A 12,478-nucleotide genomic window follows, 5' to 3' on the forward strand; every position below is an offset into this window, starting at 1 on the left:
TTTTTTTTGTAGAGATGAAGTCTTGCTATGTTGCCAGGCAACATATGAATTTGTATTAACACTCAAAATCTTACTAAAACAATCTCTGGCTAGCATTGCGATCTTGAGCAAGACACACTCTGCACTCATCTTCAGAGGCCTTTTCAGCTCAATGAATTGTTCTTACTTTGGGGTATGTGGTGTTTAAAGTTCTGGTGGGACATACATTCTTGTGTGTTAAGTTGCCTTTCCTTCTTAGCTAGCATTTATTTACTTTCCTAGTACTTGAGTTTCTCTTCCATTTTCTCTTGTTTTACCTGTTTTTGGTTAACCTTTTACTTAGGCTATGGATTATCACTATAAGATTAAGAGTAAAAGAAAAATAGGAGGACAGAGCTAACAGGGTGGTTAGTACATTAATAATGAAGCTTCCCAGGTCCTCCTTTCCCTCCTTGCCTCTCCTCCTCCCAGGTAAGTACTGAAAGTTACTACAACGAGTCTTTTTTTTTTTTAAAGAATATTTTTAGGGGAATGGAAAAAGACAATTATTGCCTGCCTGGTTGATTCTGCCAACCTTTCCTATCCTCCTTTTCCCTGTGTTCCTGATATGTAGGTCATATCATTTAACTTGTTTTTCATGAACCCTCTGGAGCTATGTGTGTGTGCCTGTGTATGTGAGTGTGTGTGTGTGCACTTTAAATCGGGGGCAATTTTGTGTCCCAGAGGATATTTGTGAATTTCTGAAGATTTTTTTGGTCTCCACTGGGGAGCTGTTTCTGGCATCTAGTGGGTAGAGATCACGATGCTGCTAAACATCCTAAAATGCACAGAAACATTAAATTATAAGAATTGTGTAGTCCAAAATGTCAGTAGTGCTGACGTTGAAAAGCCCTGCTCTGTAGTACTTATTTCAGTACCATAAAAGGAAAAGAAAAAGAGATAGTATATAATTGTATGCTGCTGTCAAGTACCCGCTTAGGGAAGACAAAACTCTTGATTTATTTGAACTTCTTGGTTTGTATTGGTTTGCACTTAGATTGTTCAGGAATTCCTGAGAATTGTGAACTTTGGTGGTAGAGGGGTGGTTCTGTTGTGATCCAGTGGGTTTTTTTTGTTGTTGTTGTTCAAGAAAATTTTCAGTTGCCTTCTAGGTTCCCTCCTCCATTGCCAGAGTATGTGTAGTGGATAGGTGTTAAGTAGATCCCACGTTTCTGTAACCCTTCTGATTTAGGTAATCTGTGATTGTGTATCCTGGGTGGTGGTGATGGTGAACAATATGTAGTCTTATGAAGCCTATATTCCAAATCCAAATGGTTCTGAACTGGCCTTGGGAATGAGACATCATGGCTAACTATTCAGATTCAAGTTAAGAGCATAGTGATTACTGGATGACTTTTATTTTTGGTCATCTAGAGCCGTGATTACCAGTTTTTCACTTCCAAGTTATTTTCATGCTTTTCATATTCTGAAACATTCTGGGAAACCGCAATTAAAGGAAAGATTTAAAAAAAAAATTTTTTTTAAATTATTTTTATTTTTATTTTTTACTATTTTTTAGTTTTTGAGGCAATCTTGTACTTTCACCCAGGCTGGAGTGCAGTGGCATAATCTTGGCTCACTGCAGCCTCTGCCTCCTGGGTTCAAGCGATTCTCCTGCTTCAGCCTCCCGAGTAGCTGGAATTACAGGCGCTCACCACCACACCTGCCTAATTTTTGTATTTTTAGTAGAGATGGGATTTTGCCATGTTGGCCAGGCTGATCTCGAACTCCTGACCTCACGCAATCTGTCTGCCTTGGCCTCCCAAAGTGCTGGGATTACAGGCATGAGCCTTTTTTTTGACAGTTCAATTTGGTTGGTTAGTTTAATAATGAAAACTGCCTTTGCCAATTAGGTTATATGGTACATGTTTTCTATAAATCAAATAAGCTAATCTGCAGCTTTAGGTTTTGACAAAATACACTTGAAGTACAAGGTAAAGCTATTTTGGCAAAGATTGAGCCATACTGACAGAAGTGTACTTTTGTTTTCAAAAATAAGTTTTAGTTGTTTTTTTTCTTTGAGACACTGTCTCGCACCATTGCCCAGGCTGAACTGCAGTAATGTGATCATGGCTTGCTACAGCCTCGAATTGCTGGGCTCCCGTGATCCTCCTGCCTCAGCCTCCTGAGTAGCTGGGACTGTAGGCATGTACCACCATGCCCAGGTAATTTTTAAAGTTTTTGTAGAGACAGGGTCTTCCTGTGTTGCCCAGGATAGACTTGTACCCCTGAGCTCAAGTGATCCTCCCGCCTCAGCCTCCTAGAGTGCTGGGATTACAGGCGTGAGCTACTGTGCCTGGCCATTGTAATATTCTTTCAACTTTTATGATGACTTGAATATTTTCAAAACAAAAAAATTGGGAAAAACTTTAAAGTCACAGGGAATTAAAGTAATTTTAAGAAGTGTATTTCGGTATTATAAGAAATGACTTACTGGGGCTGGCTCGGCGCAGTGGCTCATGCCTGTAATCCCAGCATTTTGGGAGGCCAAGTGGGTGGAACTGGAGGTCAGGAGTTTGAGACCAGTCTGGCCAACATGGCGAAACCCCATCTCTACTAAAAATACAAAATTAGCTGGGTGTGGTGGTGCATGCCTGTAATCCCAGCTACTTGGAAGGCTGAGGCATTGCTTGAACCTGGGAGGCAGAGGTTGCAGTGAGCTGAGATCGTGCCATTGCACTCCAGCCTGGGTGAGACTCCATCAGGGAAAAAAAAAAAAAAAAAGGAAGTGACTTACTGGGGCCAGATGTGGTGTCTCACACCTGTAATCCCAGCACTTTGGGAGGCCAAGGTGGGTGGAACTGGAGGTCAGGAGTTTGAGACCAGCCTGGCCAACATGGCGAAACCCTATCTCTACTAAAAATACAAAATTAACTGGGTGTGGTGTTGCATGCCTGTAATCCCAGCTACTTGGAAGGCTGAGGCATTACTTGAACCTGGGAGGCAGAAGTTGCAGTGAGCCGAGATCGCGCCATTGCACTCCAGCCGCCTGGGTGACAGAGTGAGACTCCATCAGGGAAAAAAAAAAAAAAAAGAGAAATGACTTACTGGGGCCAGGTGTGGTGTCTCACACCTGTAATCTTAGCACTTTGGGAGGCTGCAGAGGGAGGATTGCTTGAGCCCAGGAGTTTGAAACCAGCCCGGGCAACATAGATCTCCTTGTCTCTACGAAAAAAAACTAGCCAGGCATGGTGGCATGCTCCTGTAGTCCCAGCTACTCCAGAGGCTGAGGTGAGAAGATCACTTGAGCCTGGGAGATTGAGGATGCAGTAAACCATGATGGCATTACTGTAGTCTAGCCTGGTGACAGAGCAAGACCCTGTCTCAAAACAAAAACAAACAAACAAAAAGAATTAACTCACCAGGATGAAATATATTACATTAGGATAATATTATATGGGAGAAGTAGAATGAAGGACTGTTCATACATTTTTGTAAATGGATGATGATGGGTATGAAATTGCTGTGGTTTTTAGCTTTCTTTGGATGCATTTTAAAGAGATGTAATTATTTTAATATATCAGCTTTACAGTTGCAGCAAAGCAAGAATTGACAAATGGACCTGATTAAAAGAGATTCTGCACAGCAAAAGAAACTATCAACAGAGTAAACAGACAACCTACAGAATAAGAGAAAATATTTACAAACTATGCATCCAACAAAGGTCTAATATCCAGAATGTATAAGGAACTTAACAAGCAAAAAATATCCCCATTGAAAAGTGGGCAAAAGTCATGAACATTTCTTAAAAGAATTTTCTTTTTAAGTGGCCAAGAAACATGAAAAATGCTCAACATCACTAATCAGATAAAAGCAAATCAAAACCACAGTGAGAGATCATCTCATACTAGTCAGAATGGCTATTATAAAAAAGTCAAAAACCAGATGCTAGTGAGGCTGCAGGGAAAAGGGAACACTTATACACTGCTGGTGGGAAACTAGTTCAGCCACTGTGGAAAGCAGTTTGCAGATTTCTCAAAGAACTGAGAATTGTGATTTGACCCAGCAATCCCATTACTGGGTATATATCTAAAAGAAAATAAATTGTTATACCAAAAGACGTGCACCCATGTTCATTGCAGCACTGCTCACAGTAGCAAAGACATGGTACCAACCCAGGTGTCTATCAGTGGTGGACTGGATAAAGAAAATGTAGTGGCTGGGCATGGTGGCTCATGCCTGTAATCCCAGTGCAGTCGCGGCTCAGGACTGGCCGGCAGCTCCGCCTGCAGCCCTGGTGCAGGATCCACTGGGTGAAGCCAGGTGGGCTCCTGAATTGGATGGGGCCTTGGAGAACTTTTATATCTAGCCGGAGGATCATATGTGCACCAATCAACACTCTATTTAGCTAACCTAGTGGAGACTTGGAGAACTTTTCCATCTAGCACTCTGTGTCTAGCTCAAGGATTGTAGATACACCAATTAGTACTCTGTGTCTAGCTCAAGGTTTGTAAATACACCAATTGGTACTCTGTATCTAGTTAACTCTGTATCTAGCTAACTAGCACTCTGTGACTCTGTCTAGCTCGAGGATTGTAAACGCACCAATCAGCACTCTGTCAAAATGGACCAATCAGCTCTCTGGAAAATGGACCAATCAGGTCTCTGGAAAATAGACCAATCAGCAGGATGTGGGTGGGGTCAGATAAGGGAATAAAAGCAGGCTGCCCAAGCCAGCAGTGGCAACTGGATGGGGTCACCTTCCACACTGTGGAAGCTTTGTTCTTTCACTCTTTGCAATAAATCTTAACTGCTGCTCACTCTTTGGGTCTACGCTGCCTTTATGAGCTGTAACACTCACGGGGAGGGTCTCCAGCTTCACTCCTGAAGCCAACGAGACCACAAACCCACTGGGAAGAACGAGCAACTCTGGATGCGCTGCCTTTAAGAGATGTAACACTCACCAGGAAGGTCTGCAGCTTCACTCCTGACAGCGAGACCATGAACCCACCAGAAGGAAGAAGCTCCAGATACATCTGAACATCTGAAGGAACAAACTCCGGACACACCATCTTTAAGAACTGTAACACTCACCACTAGGGTCTGCAGCTTCATTCTTGAAGTGAGACCAAGAACCCACCAATTCCGGACACACCAGCACTTTGGGAGGCTGAGGCAGGTGGATCACCTGAGGTCAGGAGTTCGAGACCAGCCTGACCAACATGGAGAAACCCCATCTCTACTAAAAATTCAGAATTAGCCAGATGTGGTGACGCATACCTGTAATCCCAGCTACTCGAGAGGCTGTGGCAAGGAGAATCACTTGAACCCGGGAGGCAGAGGTTGTGATGAGCTGAGATTGTGCCATTGCACTCCAGCCTGGGCAACAAGAGTGAAACTGTCAAAAAAAAAAAAAAAAAAAAAAAAAAGGAGTACATATACACGTAGAATACTACAAAGCCATTAAAAAGAATGAAATAATGTTCTTTAAAGCACATAAATGCAGCTGGAGGGTATTATTCTAAATGAATTAATGCAGAAACAGAAAACCAAATACTGCATGTTCTCACTTATAAGTGGGAGCTAAACACTGGGCACACATGGACATAACGATGGCAGCAATTCACACTGGAGTCTACTAGAGGGAGGGAAGGAGACAAGAGTTGAAAAACTGTTGGATACTATGTGGTAAGTAGGCAAACAAGTTTGAAGACTTTAGATCTGACTAACATTCCTTCACCTCTTTGGGTTTTATGATTATGGTGCTAAGAGTTCAATCAGTAATACTGCTGACTGGCAGATCATCCAGCACGGACAGAGTGACTTTTTTACCAAAGGCACTATATGGTTTATGAAGCACAGCCATAACCCAAATCTAGATTATCCTTGCAGCTTTACTATACGAAGTTCAGCTGCTGAGAGCAGTTATGACATGTTGTTTTTTTATTGTTTTGTGATCTTAGGATTTCCTGTTCTATAAATGTGGATAATTTCTTTAAAAACAGTATAAGTTAAGGATACTTCTAACATAATTTTTAGTGCCCATGAAAATAGTAATTCAATAAGCAAGAAGTTTATAAGTGAACTTCATTTTATTCTGTTAAGTGTCTTATTAAAAAACTGGAATAACTTGACTTGTAATAGTTACTTTGACTTGATGTCATTCATACAGAGATTTGGAATGTGTACCATGAATATTTAGTTTTGCTGGAAATCTAACTGCTACTATGTTAACGTGTAAACTGTGGCCTGTAGTACTTATTGATTGATTTAAATACTATACTTAAAGGTTAAGATTTAATTTTTAGGTTGGAGGAGTGGGGCACACAAGGTCCATGCGTTGTGTGGCCCCCAAGAATAAGGGGCTGAAAACCACATGTACTTTCTCTTGACCAGGAACAGTAGAACATCATACCTTTGAGTAGATCAAACTGTCTGCTTCATAAAGAGACTTCAGCATTGTTCTTATAAAACCTCATAAAATGTTTCCTTGATTTTACACTTGAAAGTGGGAGACTGTAGAGGCTTAATTTAATAAAATACATATTTAAAAATCACTAGTGGTATTTTCAAGTGTTCATAACTAAACCATGAAAATCAGAAAATTGGCATTACTGCCATCTCATTGTCTGACTCCATTTGGGTTTTGTCACTTTTCTTGATGTTCTTTATAGTAAAATATCCAATTTAGAATCACATACCACATTTAGTTGATGTGTTTCTTTAGTCTCCTTTAGTCTGAAGTAGTTACTCACTTTTCCCTCTGCTTTAAAGATTAGAGACCGGTTATTTAGTAAAATGAATTGGAGTTTGAGTTGTACAGTGTTTTCTCATTATTAGAGTCAGGTTATGTATCTTCAGCAGGAATTTCACAAAACTGATTCTGTGTTCTTCTCATTGCATGCTGTCAGGTGGTGTATGATTTTAGGTAGTCTTTTTTTCTGGTGATGCTCACTGATCACTTGATTGAGGTGGTGTCTATTGAGGTGTTCTATGTTTCCTATTGCTGCTGTAACAAATTACCACAAACTCATTGGTTTAAAACAGCACAAATTTGTTCTCTTAACAGTTCTGGAGGCCAGAAGTCCAAAATCAGTTTCTTTGGGCTGAAGTCATGATGTTGGCAGGGCTAGTTCCTTCTGGAGGCTCTAGGGTAAAATCTGCTTTCTTGCCTTTTCCAGCTTCTGCAGATAGCCTGTATTTTTTAGCTTGTGGCCCTTCCCTCATCTTTAAAAAGGGCATTAGTCCAGCATCTGCTTTCACTGTGATATCACCATCTCTGTCTTTGACCCTCCTGCCTCCCTCTTAAAAGTACCCCTGTGATTATGGTCCTCCTATGATAATCTCCCTATTTCAAGATCCTTAACTTAGTCATATCTGTAAAGTCCCTTTTGTCGTTTAAGATAGTATATTTACTGGTTCCAGGTATCAGGATGTGGACATCTTGGGGGACAGTTATTCAGCCTACCCAACTGTAAAGTCATTCATTTCCCCTTTGTAATTAGTATTTTGTGGGAGGATACTTGGATTCCTGGTTCCTTTTAGTGGAGAATGGTATTTAGAAGCCAAGATCTGCATGCTAGATGTGCTCATTGCTACTGGGATTTTTCTGCTCCTAGGCCCATTTAGTAGATAGAGCTAGGGAGTATGTATGTATGTATTTAGAACTGCATTTGTATTTCTTTATTAAAAGATATTCATTCATAGTGGTATCTTTAATTCCAGTCCAGCAGTACAGGGTTCATTCTTGTTTTCTATTTTTTCACTCCTTTTTCTTGACAGTGGAAAACTAACTCCAGGTATCTTTAATATATTAACTTATTCAATCAGTTCCCCTGCATATTATCAGTTTCCTTTTCTGCTACCATACTCTCCCCTACATGGATCCCTCCCTCTTCCCAATACTTGGTTTTGGTGCTTCTTGCTGGGTAGTCCTCCCATGCGGATGACTTCATCTAAGCATGGTGGTAACAGGGTAGTTGGACTTCCTACATGGTGGTTTTGGAACCTTCTATATGCCAAGTCCTTTTACTTACCTGTTATCTCATTTAAGAACTACAGTTTTGTAGATTTTTTTAATATGGTAAAAAAAATTGTAATTAACCAGCTGGACTCATTTTAGATCATCTCAATTGTGTTGGCAGCATTCAAAACATCATAAGTTAGGAGCCAGTTGAGCATACACCTTCTTCTCTCCGTTAGGCCTGTTGAGTATGTTTACCTTGGCCATGCCAGTGTCATAGAGCTTCTTCACAGCCTGTTTGATCTGGTTGCCCTTAACATCCATAGTAAACACAAATGTGCTGGTGTCTTCTTCATGGCTGACTTAGTGGTCAAGGGGAACTTGATAATGTCATAATGATAAAGCTTGTTTTTTGTGGTGGTGGTCTTCCTACGACATTTGAACTGCCTTTGGAGCTGCATTGTCTTAGGCCACTGGAAGGTGGGTGGCCAGTCTTATTTTGTGTGGTTGTGGATGCCTTTCAGCACTGCCTTCTTGTTCTTCAAAGCCTTTGCTCTGACTTTGGCTTTGGGGTGGGCAAAGGCTTCCTCCTTTGTTTTTGGTGCCATCTTAAAAAGGCAGATTTTTATTTCGAAACTTAATTTTTTTTTTTTGGAGACAGAGTCTTGCTCTGTCACCCAGGCTGGAGTGCAGTGGTGTGATCTTGGCTTACTGCATCCTGCCTCCTGGGTTCAAGTGATTCTGCTGCCTCAGCCTCCCGAGTAGTTGGGACTACAGGCACGTGCCACCACGCCTGGCTAATTATTTGTATTTTTAGTAGAGAAGGGGTTTCACTGTGTTAGCCAGGATGGTCTCTATCTCCTGACCTCATGATGCACCTGCCTCGGCCTCCCAATACATTTTTTTTTTAAACTTGGGAGAGTCATTCAATCGAAGTGCTTGTGGTGAATTTAGTAAAACAATACATACTATTTTTGCTTGGGCTTAATTTCTTTTTAATTGAACTGCAAGTTTTTCCTGAGGCTTAAAATAATAGCTTTTTTATTTTTTTGAGATGGAGTTTCACTCTTGTTGCCCAGGCTGGAGTGCAATGGCGCGATCTCGGCTCATTGCGACCTGTGCCTCCCAGGTTCAACTGATTCTCCTGCCTCAGCCTCCTGAGTAATGGATTACAGGCATGCGCCACCACACCTGGCTAGTTTTGCATTTTTAGTAGAGACGGAGTTTCACCATGTTGGCCAGGCTGATCTTGAACTGGCTGGTCTCGAATTCCTGACCTCGTGATCTGCCTGTTAATCCTCTCAAAGTGTTGGGATTGCAGGCGTGAGCCACCGTGCCCAGCCTTAAAATAATAGCTTTTGTCACAACTCTTATATAAACTTAAGTTTTTTGTTTTGAGAAAAAAAAAAAAAGACATTTTGATAGGCATTTATTTTTGTGTTTTACTCTGTTGCCCAGGCTGGAGGGATCTCCGCTCACTGCAACCTCTGCCTCCTGGGTTCAAGTGATTCTCATGCCTCAGCCTCCTGAGTAGCTGGGACTATAGGCATGCACCACTATGCCTGGCTAATTTTTGTATTTTTAGTAGAGATGGGGTTTTGCCATGTTGACCAGGTTGGTCTTCAACTCCTGACCTGAGGTGATCTGCCGCCTTGCCCTCCCAAAGTGCTGGGATTGCAGAGGTGAGCCACAGTGCCTGACCCCATAAACCTAAGTTTTATGGGTTTAGGAGACTTTTCCACCTTAACACAAAATAATTATAATTTGTGATACTGAATTTTACTCTACCTTTTTTTTTTTTTTTTTTTTTTTTTTGAGACGGAGTTTCACTCTTGTTGCCCAGGCTGGAGTGCAACAGTAAGATCTCGGCTCACTGCAACCTCCGCCTCCCAGGTTCAAGCAATTCTCCTTCCTCAGCCTCCCGAGTAGCTGGGATTACAGGCATGCACCACCACGCCTGGCTAATTTTGTATTTTTAGTAGAGACGGGGTTTCTTCATGTTGAGGCTGGTCTCGAACTCCTGACCTCAGGTGATCCACCCGCCTCAGCCTCCCAAAGTGCTGGGATTAAAGGCGTGAGCCACCATGCCCGGCCCCCTTTTTTTTAATAACATTTTTTAAATGGTGCTTTTTTTGGGGACCAGGGTGCTCTGAGGCAGGAGGCGTGCTTGAGGCCAGGAGTTTGAGACCAACCTTGGCAACACAGCAAGACCCAGTTTCTACAAAAAACAAAAAAAATACTTCACAAATATGCATATCGTCTTTCGGCAAGGACCATACTAATCTCTGTATTGCTCCGGTTTTAGTGTATGTGCTGCTGAAGCAAGTACTCAACTTTTGTTTTAACTGCAAGTTGATTTTATGTTACAGCTCCAAGTCTTACTAGTTTTATATCATAAATAGATGAGATCTAAACTTTGTTGATAGAAGACATTTTGGGCCGGGCGCGGTGGCTCAAGCCTGTAATCCCAGTACTTTGGGAGGCCGAGACGGGCGGATCACGAGGTCAGGAGATCGAGACCATCCTGGCTAACATGGTGAAACCCCGTCTCTACTAAAAAATACAAAAAACTAGCCGGGTGAGGTGGCAGGCGCCTGTAGTCCCAGCTACTCGGGAGGCTGAGGCAGGAGAGTGGCGTAAACCCGGGAGGCGGAGCTTGCAGTGAGCTGAGATCCGGCCACTGCACTCCAGCCTGGGCAACAGGGTGAGACTCCGTCTCAAAAAAAAAAAAAAAAAAAAAAAGACATTTTGATAGGCATTTATTTTTGTGTTTGAAGAGTATTATTTCTGCTTAGCTTCCTTAATAAACCATGTTTTAACTATTTTATACTTCTCGTTCCTTCTATAGCAGAGGGGAAAGAGGGAGAGAATTTCCCAGAAATTACTGATTATATCTGACTGAATATTTTGGGTGCAAGTCAGTTTTTGCAATTTCATTAAGTCTTATGTGAAAAATGGTCACCTGGTGGTTGAATGAAGTTTTCTAGATAGGTTGTTTGTTCTAAATGGCAGAAAATTTAACCTATCTTGTAAGTTTTTTAAAGGCTATTTGAATAGGCAGTAATTTCATGTTCCAGTAAACTGTTAGCGTGATGATGAAGGTTAACCAGTTAACTCTGGTTTTGCCTTCACTGTGAAAAATGGTTTTTAATTCATCTTATTTTTCTTTCTTGACAGAGCAAATTCGATTAAAGAATATCAGAAAAGTATACGGAAGGTGTATGTGGTATCGTTTACGGTTATTAAAACCCCAGCCAAATATTATTCCTACAGTAAAGTAAGTAATGAATTTCAAGAAAAAAACCTACTTAATGCTTATTCTTTGCTAGGTCATACAAAATATATGTGTAATGATGAATAAGTTATTGTGTCTGTAAAGAAATTGTAATCTATAGTAAGGGTAAGATATGAGAAAATGTGGGAACAGTCTGAACAGATTGGTTTAGAAGTTCAAAGGAAGGAGAATGTGCTGTTGCTGGGGATCGGGGATAGAGAGAGATAAGTCGTATCTTGAAGGACCTTTTGCACCTTGTGCCAGGATTTGAATTTTATCTTAAAGACTATGGGGAAATCTTTAAAAGATTTTAGAAGTAGGTGACATGAACAAGTTAGCATTTTATGGTGATAATTAAAGTTTATTGAGCACCTACTGTATGCTAGAATCTGTGCTAGGGCTTTATATGTTATCTAATTTAATTCTGTATTCACTTCAAAGTAGATGGTTTTGCTTCTTCTCAGATAAGGAAACTAAGGCTAAGAATAATGACATAACTTGACCAAAGTCATGTAGTTAGAAGTGTTGGATCAGGAACCTAATCACCCTTTATTTGAGCAGGTCCATCTGCTTAAACAGGCCATTAACATGTTTAGTTATAGCAGACCAGTTTAATTCTGTGAGGCTATGGGGTGTACCGGTTAAGAGCAAGGCTTTGGGCATTTATCCTGCGTCATCAGTTTAGAGGTAATAGATGAAACTGACAGGAGGTGAGAGAGTTACCCTTATCGGACTACTATATCTTGTGAATTACCTACATTTATCCAGTAGGAAGAGAAGATATAGCAAAAGAAATTAGTGAGAGTAGAATCAGTTATTTAAAAGTCTTGGTTTAAATGATAGTTTTTTCAGCATAATTTCAGGGGATTTAGTTTTTCTTTGTAAGGTTTAACTTTACCTAATTTAGTTTCTTTTTCTTTCTTTTCTTTTTTCTTTTTTTTTTTTTTTGAGACAGAATCTTGCTCTGTTGCCCAGGCTGGAGTGCAGTGGTGCCATCTTGGCTCACTGCAGCCTCAGCCTCCTGGGGCTCAGGCATCCTCCCACCTCAGCTTCCTGAGTAGGTGGGAGTACAGATGTGTGCCACCATACCTGGTTAATTTTTTTTGTTTTTGTTTTTGTTTCTTTTTGAGGCGGAGTCTTGCTCTGTCGCCCAGGCTGGAGTGCAGTGGCCGGATCTCAACTCACTGCAAGCTCTGCCTCCCGGGTTTACACCATTCTCCTGCCTCAGCCTCCCGAGTAGCTGGGACTACAGGCGCCCGCCATGTTGCCGGGCTAGTTTTTTG

General features: G+C 41.3%; 1 protein-coding gene and 1 non-coding gene across 2 annotated transcripts in view; one reads left to right on the forward strand and one right to left on the reverse strand.

The window, feature by feature from the left end:
* Positions 1-12,478, forward strand: part of SEC63 (SEC63 homolog, protein translocation regulator) — an 89,491-nt gene that overhangs the window by 18,725 nt on the left and 58,288 nt on the right. The window contains exon 2 of the mRNA XM_005552219.5: positions 11,099-11,198. Coding sequence (XP_005552276.1) covers positions 11,099-11,198 — 100 coding nt within the window. The remainder of the gene's footprint in view (positions 1-11,098; positions 11,199-12,478) is intronic.
* Positions 10,147-10,250, reverse strand: LOC123573193 (U6 spliceosomal RNA). The gene has a single exon (XR_006697927.1). It is a non-coding gene; the product is annotated as a U6 spliceosomal RNA (small nuclear RNA).

Source organism: Macaca fascicularis, chromosome 4 (genome assembly GCF_037993035.2).
Source record: "Macaca fascicularis isolate 582-1 chromosome 4, T2T-MFA8v1.1".
NCBI classification, from domain to species: Eukaryota; Metazoa; Chordata; class Mammalia; order Primates; family Cercopithecidae; genus Macaca; species Macaca fascicularis.